Source organism: Mesocricetus auratus, unplaced genomic scaffold (assembly GCF_017639785.1).
Source record: "Mesocricetus auratus isolate SY011 unplaced genomic scaffold, BCM_Maur_2.0 Super-Scaffold_100015, whole genome shotgun sequence".
Taxonomy (NCBI): domain Eukaryota; kingdom Metazoa; phylum Chordata; class Mammalia; order Rodentia; family Cricetidae; genus Mesocricetus; species Mesocricetus auratus.
Window position 1 is genome coordinate 31,316,335 of NW_024429198.1, and position 18,693 is coordinate 31,335,027.

General features: G+C 49.0%; 1 protein-coding gene and 1 pseudogene across 2 annotated transcripts; one reads left to right on the plus strand and one right to left on the minus strand.

Annotated features, from left to right (window-relative positions):
• Positions 1–53: 53 nt before the first annotated feature.
• Clptm1l (CLPTM1 like) lies at positions 54–17,080 on the plus strand. Of its 2 annotated transcripts, none has more exons than XM_040757740.1 (17): positions 54–283; positions 814–914; positions 2,143–2,332; positions 3,784–3,929; positions 4,879–4,957; positions 7,187–7,304; positions 7,519–7,613; positions 8,209–8,293; positions 9,590–9,693; positions 11,007–11,072; positions 11,562–11,612; positions 12,340–12,422; positions 13,177–13,211; positions 13,921–13,976; positions 14,063–14,107; positions 14,711–14,826; positions 16,516–17,080. In XM_040757740.1, exons 1-17 carry the CDS (start codon positions 122–124, stop codon positions 16,598–16,600), a joined length of 1,617 nt encoding a protein of 538 aa, XP_040613674.1. In that variant the 5' UTR covers positions 54–121; the 3' UTR covers positions 16,601–17,080. The 2 variants fall into 2 exon arrangements, with proteins under 2 accessions (XP_040613674.1, XP_040613673.1); XM_040757739.1 differs by having other exon boundaries at positions 56–283; positions 3,781–3,929.
• LOC110343586 lies at positions 10,618–10,996 on the minus strand (annotated as a pseudogene).
• Positions 17,081–18,693: the final 1,613 nt, after the last annotated feature.

Below are 18,693 nucleotides of genomic sequence, written 5' to 3' on the forward strand. Positions count from 1 at the left end.
GGCCCGCGCGAGGCGCGTTGGTTTCCCCGCGGCGGCGGCGGCGGCGCGCGGCGGCTCTTCCGTGAGCGGCGGCCGGCTGCCCGGCGCGGGCGGCGGCGCTTGGCCCGCAGGCGGCGGCGCCATGTGGAGCGGCCGCAGCTCCTTCACCAGCTTGGTGGTGGGCGTGTTTGTGGTGTACGTGGTGCACACCTGCTGGGTCATGTACGGTATCGTCTACACCCGTCCGTGCTCGGGCGACTCCAACTGCATCCAGCCCTATCTGGCCCGGCGGCCCAAGCTGCAGGTGAGGGGCGCGGGGGCGGGCCCGAGAGGGCGCCTCCCGGCCGGGTGCTACCCCAGACCTTAGGGACACCGGTCCGAGACGGATGCGGGCCCCGAGCGTGGCCCCTACCACTGATGTCGCTGTCCAGTGTTGTGATGAGGTGGCAGTGAGAGCCGCGGTTGGCTTGTCTGTACCCTGCCGCCCTCGGGTTACCCCTCGGTGCCCTGTGGTGCCCTGGTTGTAACTGGGGTCGACTTTCCTAACGGGATCCCAGGGGACGTCACCGGGAGTACTCCCACCATATGCTTCAGGCTGCTAAGCCCTGATGCTTCATTGCGCGGCAAGTCACTTCCTGGTTCTAGTGGGGATTCACGATAGGTGAGCGCCACAATTAGGTTCTTTTCTTCACATCAGTGCCACACAAGGCCACTTTGACCAAGCCCAGGCTTTCCTCCCCCTGGAAGGTAGACCTGGATTTGCCTCCCCTCCCCCAGCAGTGATGCGGTTTGTGTCCCGACCTTTGGCTTTAAGCTCTTGTTCCCTCTCTCCAGCTAAGTGTTTACACCACCACACGGTCCAGCCTTGGTGCAGAGAACAATGTGGACCTGGTCTTGAACGTGGAAGACTTCGATGTGGAGTCCAAATTTGAAAGGTGTGGATGCGGGACAGATTGCCAGAGATGGGTTCCACCATGTCATCGATGGCGTTGTGTGCAGAGTGAGGACGTCCTAGGGAAGCGCTGGAGCTGAAAGGCTCACACGATGCCTCTGTCACTTAGAAAGTAGCGTTTGCTGATGTCTGGTGGCAGTGCGGTTTGCCATAGCTCCTGTAGTCTCCCAAGGAGTAGTGCCCGGATTGACCTAGTAGAAGTAGTTCACCTGTTACATATAAGAGGGAAAAGCAGGATGGTGGAAAGCATTGTGCAGAAGGTCATAATTAAGTGACCTTTGGCATTAGAGTAGATGGTATGTGCTCAACTGTGTAAGATAACTTTTAAGAATTAACACGGTTTAGCATTCAACGTGTGATTCTAACTCGTAAAAGTTCACATGAAAGTTTTTAAATGACGTGCTCGTCAAGTCAAGGGTCTGAATTGCCCAACAGGCGTTGGACTCACTAGTCAGCCAGTCTTCAGTTCCCGCCGCTGCATCATTGTCCAGGCTGTTAGCCTGTGATCTTAGGGCACTTACCACCAACCCCCGTCCTCTTGAGATGCAGTGGGACGTGCTGGTGCCACCTACTTTGCAGTTAGGTCTAGTTTTACAGAGGTAAACACTGCCTCCTGTTCATCACACCCGTGTCAGTTGTCCCGACAAATAGTGAAACTTTCATTTTGGAACATGGAGGAAGTTATAGAGACCTGAGTACCCCTGGAAATAACCGTGCTTATGCTCCACCTCAATGCACATCCGCCAGGAACACCACCACAGAGCATTGTGGAATCAGCACCTGTGTATTTGTAGTTCCTCTCAGTTCCTTGGTAGAGACCTTTGCTTAGGAGCTTTGGGAGACTCCATGCCCTGTGTGCTTCTTGTAGCCCTTCCCACGGTGACTTTTAAGCAAGTCCCTCTGAGTCTCCTGAAATGGAGACAGAGTGCTATACTTTTCATGGTGCTTGGGACATAGTTGTGTTCTGAAAAGCCATAGGCAGGTGGGTTTCACTTTTAGTATTTCTGAGCTAAAATTAGATTGTGTAAGTCTAAAGAGATGACTAACTACCACGTGTGTATAAACAATGTCATGGTGGTGTACATCATTAATCCCAGTTACTTGGAAAGCTGTAGCATTGGAAGAACCTGAGTTTGAGGACAGTCTGGGCTACATAATAAACATGGAACTTAACATGTACGTGTTTAAAATGAATGACTATTCTGTTTTAGGACAGTTAATGTTTCTGTACCAAAGAAAACAAGAAACAATGGGACGCTGTACGCATATATTTTCCTACATCATGCTGGGATTCTGCCCTGGCATGATGGGAAACAGGTACACCTGATCAGTCCTCTGACTACCTACATGATCCCTAAGCCAGAAGAAATTAACCTGCTCACTGGGGAGTCTGCCGCACAGGTAGGGGTCGTAACAGATCACTCTAGCAGCTGTTGTTTCTGAGAGTTTGTGTGCATGTCTTATGGTACCTTAAAGGAATTTGAATACTACTGTCATACTTAATTATCTTTGGTTCAAATAATAACCCATGGATTTGCAGATAAACTACAACAGGTTAGTGTTGGACAGTGATTCATGGCATTCTAGCAGACTCCCTCTCTGACTCCAGGCCTGCTGCATCTTTGGACAAGTGTGTATGCCTTCCTGGTAGGACAGTTATGCTTCAGAGCTCATCTGTACTTTGTGGTGAGAGTCATCATGTATGTGAGTGTGAATGTGTGATTGTGTGTATGCATACTTTCACACTCGCATACATGATTTGTATACACACAGAGTACACACACTGTGTAGGACTGCATGACTAGGCATTTCTTTTTGTCCTCATAGTTCAAAATTATAAGAAGGGTGTGGGTACTATTTATATTTTGTTCACCTGTAGAACACTGTGTGTAAAGAAAAAGTCATCACAAAAGCTGTTATTCAACCAAGCATAATGGCTCATTCCTGCTATCCTAGTACTTGAGACTGAGATAGGAGGGTTGCCATGAGTTCCAGACCAGTCTGGATTGTAAACTATGACTGTTACAGGCAAGGGAATCATTCATGAACCTATGGCATAAAATAAGAAATGTTCAGTGCCTGTGTTTGTGTTGAGTAGAAGGTAAGACAAATTACTAAACAAGAATTATGACAACTTTGCAAGAAGCAACCATAGTCTACAGGTTAGGAGCAGAATTTAAAATATTCTTCCTAGCCAGGTGGTGGTGGCACACACCTTTGATCCCAGCACTCAGGAGGCAGGGGCAGGTAGGTCTCAGCCTGGTCTACAGAGTGAGTTCCAGGTCAGCCAGATCTGCACTGGGAATCCTTGTCAAAAAAAAAAATTACTCTTCCTGTTTGTTGTTCCCTGCGTTGTCTCTTTGTGGGGGAATGGTAGTGAGGGGAGGCTTCATGATGTTAGTATGGGAGCAGACTGGTATCTTATATGTGATGGGTGTGGAGTGTCTGGAAACATTAAATTCAAGCTGTTGCTGTTGATGCCTGGGATGTGAAATGCCATGTGGCAGCTGTTTGGGAGGAAATAGGGTGGTGCTGCTTCCTGACAGTAGCTGGGTTTAGTTTTATTTAGAATCAATACCTGGTTCTGTCTATCTCCTTTCAGACCATTCTTTGCTCACTTATGTCTGGTTCAGTGCTCCCCAATCCCTCATCCTTCAGTTCTGCCTCCTCATGATCTAATAGGACCAGTTGGGAGGAAGGAGGATGTGGTCTGGGACTGACAGCCCAAGGTCACTAGAACCGCTCAATTAGGCCTCCTTTCCCGCTTTTTTTTGCCAGTCTAGGAGGCAGTGGGTTCTCAGGGGGAGGCCCTGGTCCCTGGTTCATAGCTTCCATTTCTGTTTTTATAGCAGCAGATAGAAGCAGAGAAGAAGCCATCTAATGCTCTGGATGAACCTGTCTCTCACTGGCGACCCAGGTTGACCCTGAATGTGATGGTGGATGACTTTGTCTTTGATGGGTCCTCCCTGCCCGCAGATGTGCATCGGTACATGAAGATGTAAGTGGCAGCAACTGATGGCAAAGCAGGCTGTGGTAGTGAGTGAGCCCAAACAGAGTGTGCCATACCTGTATTCTGGACCCTGTCTGTTGTGAGATCCTGCAGACTCCTTCCAGCTCCTCGCTTACCGCCTGGAGGTTGTGATGATCAAGGTGACTGACAAGATTGAGAGAAAGAGTAAATTTCCAACTGGTGCATCTTGCTCTTTAGTCCAGGAAGAGTATCCCCTGGGCTGAAACAAAAAGCATAGGTTAACTGACTGCTATGTACCCTATTGCTTTGCGCTGTTCTCATGCTACCTGGGCAGTGAAACGTGGTTTTGTAGCTGGATTCACTTAAGTTTAAGATTTAATGTCTAGTTTGTGATCCAAATATTGCTTGCCATTCTTAGTTAAGTGTGACTGTGATCGTGTTCAGGAAGCCCAGTTTTGAGATCCATCAGTGTGCCATCATGGTGGCATGTGGCTTCTGAAAGTGGCTGAGAATCACTTCTATTCACAGCAGATAGTTTCTCTGATATTATCAAAGGGTTCTTATTTTCTTTTGTAAGGTTTGAATCAAGACATTGTACATGTTAAGCAAGAACTCTACCACTGAGCTAAATCTCCATCCCTAAATTTTTTTATAAAATCTGATTTGTGTGCATGCTCCAGATTGTAGACTGGCCCTGTCTGGCACCTTCCAGAAGTTGTGTCCCAGCTAGTGCCCCACCACCCACTCAGAGGGCAGGTGTGTGGGTCTCCCTGCTGGTGGCTATAACTGTTGTCATGCTGTGTTACCCTCTCCTGCTTCTGTTCCAGAAGATATCTTGTGAGAACCAGTGGCCAAGATGCAGCCAACAGTGATTGTGGGTGGGATGCTCCCAGAGTGACCTTGTTTCTCCAAGTATTTAGTGCCCCAGGGGATAAAGCTGACACTGACTCTAGGCTTTTGTGCTTCACACCCCCAGGATTCAACTTGGGAAGACAGTGCACTACCTCCCCATCCTGTTCATCGACCAGCTGAGCAACCGGGTGAAAGACCTGATGGTGAGCCACACTCTGGTCACAGCACAGAACTTTACCTCAGAGTGGGGAGTTCTGCCCATGTTTGGACCACATGGAGGTCTCGGTACCTGACTAGGCTCTGGCTTTTGTGGTGGCTGTGTGTGGGACCCTCTTCTGATGACAGACTTAGGATCTGAGGTAGTAGTCCCACAACGCTCCACCAGAAAGACCTGCATGCCTGCTCCTGGTACGGGAGATTGCTGATGCTTCATAGTTTCTTGCATAGCTTCTTGTCCCCAGGGCTAGTTCTGCTGTGAAACTAGAGATTCATATCTGAATCCAGCCTGGGAGGGAGCACAACTCTTAGGATAGCTGTGGGCAGTGCCAAAGTTCTATGGAGATGAGATGGCCACTCTGATGCCCTTGTTAAAGCAATAGAAAGAACAAGAGTATTTTGAGAGAAGAAACGTGGCTGAACTTTGGCTTTGCATTATAAGGAGAGTAACAGTGGTTAATATTTCATGTCAGTGCGTCAAGTACCATGCTGAATATTTCGTGTTTGTTGCGATAGTTGCTGCCAGGAGCTGTGTCAGTGTTCTTTCACAGTGGAAGTAATTTGTGGTAGGAAAGGGGAGCTTTGACTAGGGTCTCAGGTGAGCAAAGGTTGTAGGTGAACAGCCTTTCCCCCTGTCATTTCCATGAGTGCTCCCTAACAACCAGCCTGGGTCTCTTGAGCAGAAGCCAAGGCATAGAGAACAGGGAGCTTGCCACAGGACCCCCTCAGGCCCCTGCCTGGGCTCTGATGCTGCTGGCTGTGGCTCAAGTTGACAGGCTTCCACTGTCCTGCACTCTCCTCGGGTGCCACCTGTATCTAGATGACCTGTGGGTTAGGGGCAGAGCAGTGTCCAGTAAGGAGATCTGACTGACTTCTGACCTCCTTCTCTGACTTGGTTTTCTCTTGTTTGAAGCTCAGAATACTGGGTTCTGTGAAATACAGGCTGTACTTTGTAAGCCTGTGGCTGTCTGTAAATATATCACAAGACTTAATAGTGCTGATTTCTTGCAGGTGATTGGGAAGTTGTGTTCAGGGGCTGTATTTTTGTGGCTGGGTGTCCAGTTTGTCTGTAAGCTAGTGTAGATAGAGGCTATAGGCTAGCATCTGCAGGTTGTGTCTTTTGTGGTGGTCCTATTTGTTGGAGCCCTTACAAGCCACAGTACCTTAGGGGCTTGCTGTGAGGTGCTGTAGCATGTGGTGAACATGTAGGCAACTTGCTTCGCTGTGATACCTATGTGTATCTTTGCTTTGTCTCGTGTGAGCCATTTCTCAGAGGAATGTTATTATTAGGTGGCAGCCTAGCCTGCTGGGATAGTCCAGCCAGCAGGCTGTCTGATGGGACCTTACAGTGGCATCCTTGGGACAAGTCTGGCCATTTAAGGGGTGTTCAGAGACGCCAAGTCCTAGGCCTAGTGACTACTTAACTCTGACACATTTCAGGTTGCCAGTTCCATTGTGTGTGACCATCATGCCTTTGACACCAGCAGTGTCCATGGCAAGAGATTGGGGCAGGTTAGCTGATGTGTTCCAACTCATGAAATGTGACACTAGTATATATGTTCTGCACCATCATCATGGCCACAATTCACCTGCTATAGGCTGTGGGTTCAAGTGCTGTTTCTTCACAGTTCACCTGAGAGCATTAGGCCTTCATGCCCTCTTGTGTGCAGTCTCTTCTACGATAGGTCCTTGGCACCTGAGCCAGGTGTCCCTTGGCTCAGCTAGTGAACTGACCAGTTTCTAGCCACAGTGCTAGTTGTGAGCCTGTCTCCCAATTGTCAGGACTTGGGCAGCTTGGAAAAATACCGGACACATATAGACCGGGGCACAGCTTAAAATGATGAGCTCATAGCAAGTATGGTTAGAAGTAGTACATGGAATCAAGCTGGTGAAAAGGAAGATGGGTGCTCAGAGCTGTCAGGGTGAGTCAATAAAACACCTGTCCTGCTCAGATCTGAGACGGTATCTGGCAAAGCTCCGTCCTGTGGAAAAGTTCAGCCTGAAAGGGCTTAGGATGAGGAATGAGCCTTGCATCAGACCCTGACCCCTGCAGGGCCCACTGGGGCTGGCATGGCGTTGCAGAAAGTTGTACAGGGATCTACTAGGGTATCAAGGTCTTTGGGATATGGTGCATGGCTGCAGACTGTTTTGCAAAGTCACACTGAATCCTGGCATGTTTGATGGCCCTCCGTCACCTGTGAATCTCTCATTGGCAGGTGATAAACCGCTCCACCACTGAGCTGCCACTCACTGTGTCCTACGACAAGATCTCACTGGGGCGACTGCGCTTCTGGATCCACATGCAGGATGCTGTGTACTCCCTGCAGCAGTTCGGTGGGTAGCCCTGGGCCCTGGGCCAAGGTGGAATGGGGTGTTTGTTGAATCCAAACCATGCTGTGGCTGTCTGCCCAACAGCTGCCACAGACCCACACTGCTGTACTTCCTGCTAGGATTCATTTCTGGGGTCATTTGACTTGCTCAGAAGAATATTTGTAACGTTGGGTAAGAGAAATGGCTCTTCTTGAATTATAATGTGTTTTCTTTGCAGGGTTTTCAGAAAAAGACGCAGATGAAGTGAAGGGAATTTTCGTAGACACCAACTTATATCTCTTAGCGTTGACCTTCTTTGTTGCAGCATTTCACGTGAGCTGTTCCCTGGGTTCTTGTTGCAGACTTAGGGGTGACACTGTGGGCATTGTGGGGTCAGTTGACCTAGTTCACGGGTTCTGCACAGCCTCCAGTCCCTATGTGTTGTCTTTAGCTAGGAAAGTGAGTAGTTCTGTCTGTGTGTATCACATGTCATCTGCAGAGCACAAGTGTGCTCGGTGTAGTTGGGGTGCAAGGTGGTGAGACATGGGATAGAGTGGAGCTTCTGGGTACCAGTCATCCTAAAGCAAATATAACTTTATAAGGATGACTGTAGGAGGTCATACAGTGAGAGATTGGACTGTCCTAAGTAATGGGCTGAGACCGAGGTTGGCTTACCTGGTTGGCCACACCTCAAGGTACTCTCCCTGGGATTTGAGTCAAAGATGTTTGCTTGAGAAATGCTCCATTAGTGTCTCCCTCAAGCTCCACAATTCTGACCTGTGAAACATGTGTAGGGGTAGGTTTGCTAGATAGTGAGCATGTGTTGCTGAATCTGAGGTTCGTGTGTAGTGTGCTTGGAGATTTCCTCGTCTATGAAAGTGGTGAGAGTGATCAGAGTGTAAGCTGCTGTCCTCTGTGTTCTTTACAGCTCCTTTTTGATTTCCTGGCATTTAAAAATGACATCAGTTTCTGGAAGAAAAAGAAGAGCATGATCGGAATGTCTACCAAAGCAGGTAGGGCCCAGGAATAGTCTACCTGCCCAACGGCTCCTTGTGAGGCCTGGAGCTCCTACTTGCTCCTCATCAACAGTCCTGGATCTGTGCTTGGCTGTAGAGACACTTTTAAGTCAAGCAGCATAACCCCAGGCCCTGTCTCAGCGATCACAGCAGGCCACAGGGTACAGGCCTTCTGTGTAAGGGTGTGGAGTTTGCCTGTCAATGGAGGCACAAGGTGCATAGTCCTGTTAGGCAGCTTGGTTATTCATAGATTTCAGTATAGCACCAGACCTTCTGTCCGTCATCTCCCTCCTAGCTCCAAAAAGAATGCCTCAGGGGCTCTGGCTGCCAGCTTTAGAGACAGTTTTCATAGTAAATTCCCCAGAACTTGGAGCAGTGTCCTCATCAGTGAGACCTGACTTTGCAGAATAGTCATTTCACTGTACAAAATCCAGGGCGGTGGTTTTACTGTTTAACAAAAGGAGTTGTGGTGGTGACAGGTCTTTGGGGTAAGTGTAGGTTCAGGTATAAGGGATAGAATGGGGAGGCTGCTCCAGGGAAGCTGGATTTGACTGCCAGGATTAGCCCCAATGAATGTCAAACACAAGACTGCTAGAAAAGCCCCTCAGTGTCTGTCACCAGGCACCGATGGAGAGGAGGCCTCTTGCTGACTCTGGTAACTGTGGCCCTAACTAGACTGTCTTCAAAGTCCAGTTTGAACAAAAGCATAGCTTTGTAAAAGGAACAAACCACAGAGTGGTACAAAATAGGAGAGTGTAGAGTAAGGGCAGCCCACCCAGTGTCTGTTTTTCTCTTTGTCTGTGACTGTCACCCAGATCTGGTACCTACTAGTTAGACCATGCCCTCTGCCTTCTGCTCCATTCTGTAGCCTCGGGTGATTTATTTAAAGTGCTTTTATCAGTTGTATCATTGGCTGGGTGGTAGTGTGTGCACACCTTTATTCCCATGGTGCGTACCTTTAAGTCCAATACTCAGAAGGCAGAGGCAGACAGATCTCTGAGTTCAAGACTGACCTGGTCTACAGAGTGAGTTCCAGGACAGCCAGGGCTACACAGAGAAACCCTGTCACGGGGGTGGGGGATTGCATCATTATCTGCTATCACTTTTGTCTCCCCTGATGTAGGGTGTGAAACCCAGGGTCTTGTGCACTCTGAAGTACAGACTCTACTGCTAAGCTCCACCTAGCTGCTTCTCTTTAGTTGTGGTGGCAAACTGGGAGAGCTGGAGGGGAGGAGCTGATAGGTTCTAAGGTGGGTGGAGGCAGTAAAATCTCACCTCCTTATGTGTCCCCAGTGCTCTGGCGTTGCTTCAGCACCGTAGTCATCTTCCTCTTCCTGCTGGATGAACAGACAAGCCTGCTGGTGCTGATCCCTGCTGGTATTGGGGCTGCCATTGAGGTGAGCCCTGGGCACCATGCTGGGTCAGGATGGGGTTTCTGCGGGGTTTCCTCAGCACTTGCTCATCTGTTGCGAGTGCTGAAGTGGGGGGCCCTCTGAGGACCTGCACACTTCTGAAAGCAGGTTCAGGGAGGCAGCTGCTGGGCAAGGAGGTCTCTGAGGATACGTCTTGGGACAGTAGACCCTGCTGGGTATTTCTGTGTTAGCCAGTTTAATAAGCTGCTGTGAGTGAAACAGACAGGTGATGGTGTGGCTTTGGAGAAGCTCCTGGGTTTGACTGGAATTTGGGATGGATCAACCATAAGGACAGCAGGTAATGGCACGTAACACCTTGTGACCTAGTGCTGCTGCTAGGGGCTTGTGGAAAGGAGCCATAGGAGCCCAGTCTGGAAGGAATGCACCAAGAAGGGCAGACCAGGGGTCTAGTTCTCAGAGTTGGTTCTGTTGAGTGCTGGCCATTGTGACTGGCTACTGGTTGAGAGATGGACTTCGTTGATACTGGAACGCCATTGACTATCTGAGTGACAACATGAAAATCCATGTCAGAGGCACTGTGCTAGACTGACCTTAGTAAATACTACTGACACAAGGTTGCAGTAAAGATGTTGAGGAAGGCATGGATCCCTAGTGATTCTAGGAAGAGGCGTGGGACCCAGGAGGAAGACTGGCCTGGTTTGAGTAGGTATGAGTACTGGTTTCCTTGTGGGTTACCAGTGACTGCACGGTCCAAGCAGTGGGCAGCCAAGAGTGTGGTGCAGAGAGAGCCTCTCAGTCCACAAATGACCGTGAGAGGTAGAGGGAACAGAAACAGTGACTAGTGGGGCCAGGGGTGATGGGTGCCAGGTCTTGTCCTTCACAGGGTAGCTCTTACCCAGGATCTCAGAATTAAATCTCTCTCTCTCTTACTATGACTGACTGAAATCCTCAAGACGAACTGGATGATGCAGCAGCTGCCCTCGTGGGTTTAGGTGTTGTCCCTTAACCGAATCCATGTCTGAATCTTCGGTAGACAATTTTTAGGTGCCTCATCTGCCCAGTTCTGGTAGTGTTTCATCTCTTAGCCTTGGCATTCCAGTTATATTTTCTCTTGCACTTGGCAGACTAGCCGCATTTGCCACAGGGGGACTTCTGAAGGTGGTAAGCCTTAGAGCCACAGCGGTGGCAAAATATGTGTGTCTTACTGTAACACTTTCCATAGGATGATGTTCCTTTTGTCATCTTGCTTCTGCCGCCGAGGCCAAAGAGACCAGAAGAGAAAGCACTTTCCCTACTTCCTGTGGGTCTTAAATGTGTATTTCCTTTTCTCCCTTCAGCTTTGGAAAGTGAAGAAGGCATTGAAAATGTCAGTGACCTGGAGAGGCCTGAGGCCTATGTTTCAGGTAAGACCTGAGGTGACTGCTCCAGAAATAGCTTTTCCTGACATTTCTTAGTCGCCTCCAAGTTTGAGCTGAACCTTCTGGAGTCACTTTATCCCGTCTTTGCTGCCTACCTAGTACAGAGATTCCTAGTAGACAGGCATATGCATGCAAAAGTGCCCACAGGACGGGGAGGCTCCTCGCACAGGCTTGCTTTGCAGTCTTGCCTGTAGGACCTCACTGATAGAGCTCATCATGCCAGCTTTCCAATCAGTTGCTAATTCTTTCCTCACCTGATTCATCAGGAGACTGGGCTGACTCAGTAGAGACAAAGGGTCTGGACCTTTATGATGGTGAAACGGGCAGGGGTAGCCAGTGCCTAAGCCCAAGGCTGGTGCAGCCAATGTTACCATTGAGGGCAGTACAATGGGCTCTACACTGTTTATTGCTACAGTCCTGGCTTTGCTGCGCTGATGGTCTGAGTCAGCTAACATTATATTAATCTTACAACAGTTTGGCACCCACAGTGAATCTGAGAGGAAGACTGAGAAGTACGATGCCCAGGTAAGCACATGGGGAGCCTGTGATACCATAGAGAATTTGGCTCTTGGCTATACTTTGTGGGGCAGGAACCAGCCCAAATAAGAGTCCCGCAGGTAAACGTGGCTGTACCCTCTTCCCAGAGAACGAACAAGCTCTCAGGCCACTGGTTCCCAGTTTGTCACCTGGACAGCTCCTACTGTTTAGGAAATCATTTCTTCCAGACAGTTGGCTTCTCTGTTCATTCACACAGTGGCCACAGGAAGCCCTCTGGCATCCAGGCCCTAGCTTTCCCATTGCTGCTTAGGAATAGGACATGTTGGGTTTAACAGGATGTCTCTGTACAGGATGGTTGTGGTGTTTTAGTTCACAGCTCAGCTATTTGCATTTCAGATTTTCGTGAGATGATAACAAAAGAACAAACCAGAGTTAATACAGAGCCTGTGGTGCAATTGAGGCCTGGGTCTGTGATCTGGGTGCTTCCTTGGTTTCTCCTGGCTGAATTTGCCACTGTGATGCAGGCAGCACATCTGATGCATCACAACATTGCTACTCGTGTTATGCATACAGGTTCTTGCTTTGGAGTCTTGGCAGAATGCCATGGTCATCATACACAGTTGTGTTACTACCTGAAATGTTATTGGGGTTCTGCCTATTTTGCTTGCTTTCGTTGTCATAAGCTAGATGATGCATCTGCTGAGGTGTTTGGTGGTTGGGTTATTTAACTAGGAACTGCCTCTGTCCCTCGCAGGCCATGAAGTACTTGTCTTACCTGCTCTACCCTCTCTGTGTTGGGGGCGCTGTCTACTCACTCCTGAATATCAAGTATAAGAGGTGGGTGCTGCAGAGCTCACACCCTCATCTTTCCCACTGAAAAGCCTAGCTTGATGTCTGAGCACAGGGCACATGCACCTGGTAGACTGGCTCCCATTTGGGCTGCCAGAAACTGGGACCTTTCTCAGATCCAGCCCAGGGTCTGCTTCTGCTGTTCTGAAAGTCAATCTTAGGTCTTCATCTCCTCTGAGTTGTGAAGAGGACAGGAACCACTGATTGTGCATCTCAGGTACTCATGAAGACTGCAGGGACCACACAGTAGACATAGGCGTGCTTGCCTTCAACCTGGAAGTGCAGGCTTTCCCCTCCGCTGTCATTGACTTTGAATACAGAAGAGGTTGAACAGAGTTTGAAAAAAAAAAAAAACAGCTAACATCATGATGCTGCTTTGGTCATTGGTTTTAGCTGGACAGGAAGTTAGAAGGGTTAGAAGACAACAACTCGGGATCCTGTGTCTGGTGGAGAGATGGGCAGTGTGTTTCTGGGGTCAGGATGATATTAGGATGGGTGGGCAGCATGGCCCTAGCTAGGTAGGATTTCAAGGTTGAGTACTGTATATGGATTTGTATCTCCCTGGAAGTCCTGGGATTTGTCCATTCAGAGTGTTGTCTCCCCACATGAGCTTGCTTCCATTGAGAGCTGTCCTAGCTACCCTGAGTGCTTGGGTGTCAAAATGGTTTTTCAAGAGGGTGCTTTTTAACATTCAGCAACATGCCTCTGGCCTCAGGTCACAATGTATTTACTTCTGTTTCAGTTGGTACTCCTGGCTCATCAACAGCTTTGTGAATGGTGAGTCCGTGTGTCTCCTCTTCGGTGATGGTGTTTGCAGTGCTACTTTGCCTGTTCCTCTCCATCACTCGGTGGGACAGGTTTCTAAGTTAGTCCCTTGCCTTTAGCACTCAAGGTTGCTCAGCATTGTGGTGCCTAAGCATTGAACAAACCTGTTCCTGAGCTTGGATCCTCCAGTGGCTAGTCTATTTCCTTCCCTAAAAATAGGCAACACTAGCATTTAGATCCCATCTGACATCTCACTCCATAGAATTTCCCAGAACACCAGACCCAGATAAGGCAAGCTGCCTTTTGTGAATACACTGGGAGGCTAGTCGATGCCCTGCTGTCCTATGTGTGGTGCAGAGCACATGGCCTCTGTATACTGTGTGTGTCCCGTGGCTAAGTGTCAAAGTCTTAGATTGTTATTTTGGGGTGTACCAGTAAGCAGCAGTAAGGTCAGGCAGCCTCTCAATAAACAGGTAGCTCTGTATGGCCATGCCTCCAGGTATGAGTTCCAGGCTTAATCCCCCCCTGTGATGACCCTGGTGTCCAGCACTGGCTTAATCCTTGCAAACAAAAGTTAACAGCAGTCAGTAAAGAGTGTCCTTGACTCTTGGTGAGATTTTTAGCCAGGAAGCTGCACTGTAACAAGGCCAGCTGAGGTCTTTTGGAACCTGGGTGTCTCTGAATGTAGCCTCAGCAGAATGGATGTTTTCTGTTTCCATAGGTGTCTATGCCTTTGGCTTTCTCTTCATGTTGCCCCAGCTCTTTGTCAATTACAAGGTAAGGCCAAGGTGTCTCTGCTAAGGGAATACCCCTATGTGCTCTCTGCTGCCCGTGGCTGACCTGTGGTGTCTTCCATGTTTCAGATGAAGTCAGTGGCGCACCTGCCCTGGAAGGCCTTTACCTACAAGGTAAGCACCAGGTCCATGCCAAGAATGGCTGGAAGACCCTTTGTGGGGTCCATGCACATGAGCCCATGAATACACACAGACACATAGTACTTTTGGCCCCGTCCATTTTGTTGTAAAAACCAAGACATCTTTCCAAGCTCTGAAAAGCCAGCAACTGCAGAATGTTCTCTTAGTCACAGTAAGGAAGTTTTGAGTGAAAGGTCACTTTCCTCTTTGGCAATATTGTCAAAACACAAATATATTTTGGCTCAGTAATTCAGTGTTTGAGACCAGAGCCCTGTGTCTTCACATCAGAGCCTGGAACCCTTCTTACAGGGTTGACTGTACAGGCGGGCCGAGCTTATAGGAAGCAGTTCCGCTTCTCTATGGAGCCAGCCCCAGGGCTGCTGTGCTCATGTTTCCCAGCACAGGAAGCTGCAGGTCCCTGTGGTGGGGCTGATAGGCGTGGGCCTGGGAACCTGCTGTCCTGGGGCTGCTCTAGGTCTTCACTCACTGTCGCAGTTGTAGGCTCCTGCTGTCTGCTGAGGAGCCGCTCGCTGACTTGGCTTATAAGATGTAGGGCTCCTGCTTTGTGTTGGTTTCACTGTTCATCTGGCTTTGCAGGCGTTTAACACCTTCATTGATGATGTCTTCGCCTTCATCATCACCATGCCCACGTCCCACCGCCTGGCCTGTTTCAGAGATGACGTGGTGTTCCTGATCTACCTCTACCAGAGGTGGTGAGTATGTACATGTAGCACCTCCTTGGCTGGAGAGCCCTGCACCTGTCTGTTGTTTCAGGAAGACTTAGCAGGTGCTGGCTTTTCTCTGTTGCCCAAAATAGGTTCCAGCTATGTCTTGTGATTGTCTAGCAAATAGTCCTCAAGCACAGGTCTCCAGCATGGAACAGGGGTAGGGGTGCCCGTCTTCTTTCATGCTACATGCCCTGTAGATGGAGGTCAGAGGCTCTCTCACCTGGGCCTGGGCTGTACCCAGCAGCAGCAGCTAGTAGCCACCAAGGCCTCAAACCAAAACAGCATATCCAAGCTACCAGCCCAGCCAAGGGAAAGCCTCTAGGAGATGCATTAAAACACAAATGTTTGCCCAACCTCCCTTGCCCACCCTGGGCTGGCATCTGGCCTTTCCATTGCACAGATGCAACCACTGCCTGTGCATGGGGTAGGGCCAGGTTTGGGGATTTTCTGGAATAAGCCTTAAAACCAATGGAGGCTTAGGCTACCCATCTTCTCTGACCCCAGAGCCTGAGCCCATGCTGAGAAAAGGATTTCTTTATAGAGTGTTGCCGCCTCACCTCCCACCCCCAACAGCTGCCACTGGTGGTTGCACACACACACACCCATATGATGACAGTGCTTCCTCTAGCTTCCCAAGCTGTGGCCATCCCATATAGGGTGAGCCTATCTTCCCAAAGCTACTTCAGCTGCCCGAAGCTGCTCCTGGACTAGGATCATTTGTCAGTGCACTTTTGTGTATGGGAAGGACTTTTGTCACTGGAACACAGTTACCATGCCCCCGTGCTGAATAAGGTCTGGTTCTTAGGTTTTCACATCCATGATTGGCTCCCTGACACATCTGAAGATGGAAGTGAGCTTGTCGGAAACATAGCTAGTGACTCACCTGGTACAGGGGTGTTCCATGAGAGTTCCATCTCAAGCCAGCAGGGCTCCCTTGAAGTGATTCCAAGTCTTTATGCAGAGACCCAGCCCCAGGGCTTTTGGTGGGAGGTGGGTTTGTTTCAAGCTAAGGTCTGGTTGTCCTATTGTTTGTGGCGTACCAAGGCAAAATTCCAGCAGCAGACACTGCATCCCTCCCTGCCTCGGTGCCTTCATAAAAGCAGGGCTGTGTTGCTAGGGTGGGAGGTTGCAGGGTTGAAGAGCATAGCCACTATGGGAATTGTGCTCAAAGCCAGGAATCGTCTACAACTAGTTTTTTATTTTTTTATTTTTATTTTATTTTATTTTATTTTTTTGGTTTTTCGAGACAGGGTTTCTCTGTGGCTTTGGAGGCTGTCCTGGAACTCGCTTGGTAGTCCAGGCTGGTCTCGAACTCACAGAGATCCGCCTGCCTCTGCCTCCCGAGTGCTGGGATTAAAGGCGTGCGCCGCCAACGCCCGGCCTACTAGTTTTTTAACTGTGCCTAGATAACTTTATAATTCCTCACATCGAGGCACCTCCAGGTCCCACCCTACTGCAGGGCTTCTGTCCTCTTTCTCTGATTACCCAAGCTCTCATTTCCCAACCCTGCAAAGTACAGCACAGGAGAGCTAGGAAGCAGCCCCCTAACCTGGGAAGGTCCCTAACATGGAGGTGGCTCAGATTACTGCACTGTGTTTACAGAGGAGCCATGTCCTCCTCTCAAGGATAGTAAGGGCTTGTCTTGCTAATAGTCATCCATCCCTACCATTGCAGGCTTTACCCTGTGGATAAGAGCAGGGTCAATGAATTTGGGGAGTCCTATGAGGAGCAGCCCAAGCGGAAGCCCCACCCAGATTGAGCGTCTCAGCCCGGGCCCCCGGGCGGCACTGCACAGCACAGTTGGGCCATGAGTATTCCTGGGGGCTTTGAGGATTTCCTAGACACCACGTCTTCTGCGTTGCCAAATCCCTCTGAGCATTTCTCAGTATCCCTGAGCTCCCTCTCTTCTCATGTTTGGAAGGAACTGTAGCACTTAACTATAAACCACACATGAACTTGGGTCTTGGTAATGGTGCCAGCAGGCAGTCACCCAAGGGTAGCTCTAGTGCATGAGTGTCCCATGGCAGCCGGTGGACACTGAGCACGCACGGGTAGGGAGAGTAATGGATTTCCATGTCAACTTGTCCAAGTGCTCCTTATGTGGATTTCACACACGTGCAAAGTCGTTCTGTACGGACTCTGGGATCAAATGGCTCTTTTCCCCTTTTGTTTAAAATTTGATTGTTTAAAGGGTAATGTATGTATGTTTCTATTTTAAAATAAATTTCTTTGGCTGTGACATTTTTCTTAACCTATAACAAAGTACTGCAGATGCTATAAGTTAAACAAATGCTTAGGGTGTCTCCCAGCTATGGAGCCACAGATGTCCTAGGAGTTCATGTTGTCGTTTACTGGCCAGTCACAGTTGCCAGTGTTCAGGTAGGTCATATCTTTAGTAGAAATGCCATGGAGAGGAGCAGGCTGCAAAGAAGTATTTCCAGAAGCAAGTGGAATTGGGAAAGGCTGACGTGTGCTCTGGTGACATGGGGCTTGGCTGTCTGCAGGTTTGTGGGTAACTGAAAACAGTTTCTTTTGCTCCTCTATAGTAGTAGTCTTCCTGCTGGAGTGCCAGGCTTTCACCTAAGAGTTGGTCACCTGGAAGGCAACTCTTAAGTGGGATATATTCATTCTTATCTGTGCCTTTGAGATATGATTCTGGGGAAGTAAACAAAAAACCAAGTTTCAATATCATCCTGACTCTGTGATTCAAAAGACAAACATTGACTTCAAATAGTATCTTTAGTATTACCAATTAAAAATGAATGTAAATATGCAGTCTTGGGTGTATAGTGGGTGACAGACCCCAGGAGTCTTTAAAGGTACTCCCAACACAGCTGTGCAGGGCACATAGCATTCAGAGGCTCATTACACCTGGGTCGTAGGCAGGAGGTAGGAGTGAAACTGATTTGGGGAGCCCCACCAGGCAGAGCACAAGTCAAAGGCAGGGGCTTTGCTTGGGGCATATGAGGATGGATAGCCCAGGCATGGAGGGTTGCAACTGCTGGTACCTGTAGGTGTGATAGCATTTCCAGTTTGATGAGCACTGAGGAAATGGAGGTCTTCACACACCAGTATTAGTGCATTCTCCTTCCCTGGGGAACATGAGAGGCAGCCCTGGCTCTAGCGGCTGCTTCTCTCTTGGGAGAGAAAATCATGGGCTGTTGCATAAAGTCAGGTTACATTCCATGGCTCGAGTGTAAGGTGGGTCTCCATTGGTCAACTCTGAGGAGGGTTCAGGACAGGAGGTCTCTAGGGAACTGTTCCTTACTGTCTTCATGACCGTGCAGACATTTAGAGTCCTTTATCATGGTGGTGTACAGGCAGACATGGTGCTGGAGCTGAGAGTCCTACATCTTGACCGGCAGGCACCAGGGTGTGAACTGAGATACTATGCATGGCTTGAACATATATGAGATCTCAAAGCCTCCACAGTGACACATTTACTCAAGTGCCACACCTCCCTATGAGCTTATGGGGACCAATTACATTCAAGCGCACTACCTTTTTAATTTCTCAAGCTCTAACTTTGTTTCATGGCACATGGCCCCTTTGGCCTACCTTCGTTTTCTTCTTTCGCCCTTCTACTCCCCTTGATAAAAATCTTGTGAATTATCTCTGTCTACCACGTAGGCATGGGTAAACCAAATAAGCTGAACTGACTTGCTTGGACTGTGTGGTAAGATAAGGAATGTGTCCACATAACTCATTCATGAACTGAAGAGCAACAGACTTAGATGAATGCTCAGCTCAGTGTTGCAAGTTTTCTAAAAAGGATTATATGTTTACATTCACATAGAATGGGTGCCATGGTGAAGTAAGATCTAGTTTAAATTTCTTGTGATTGACAGTGTG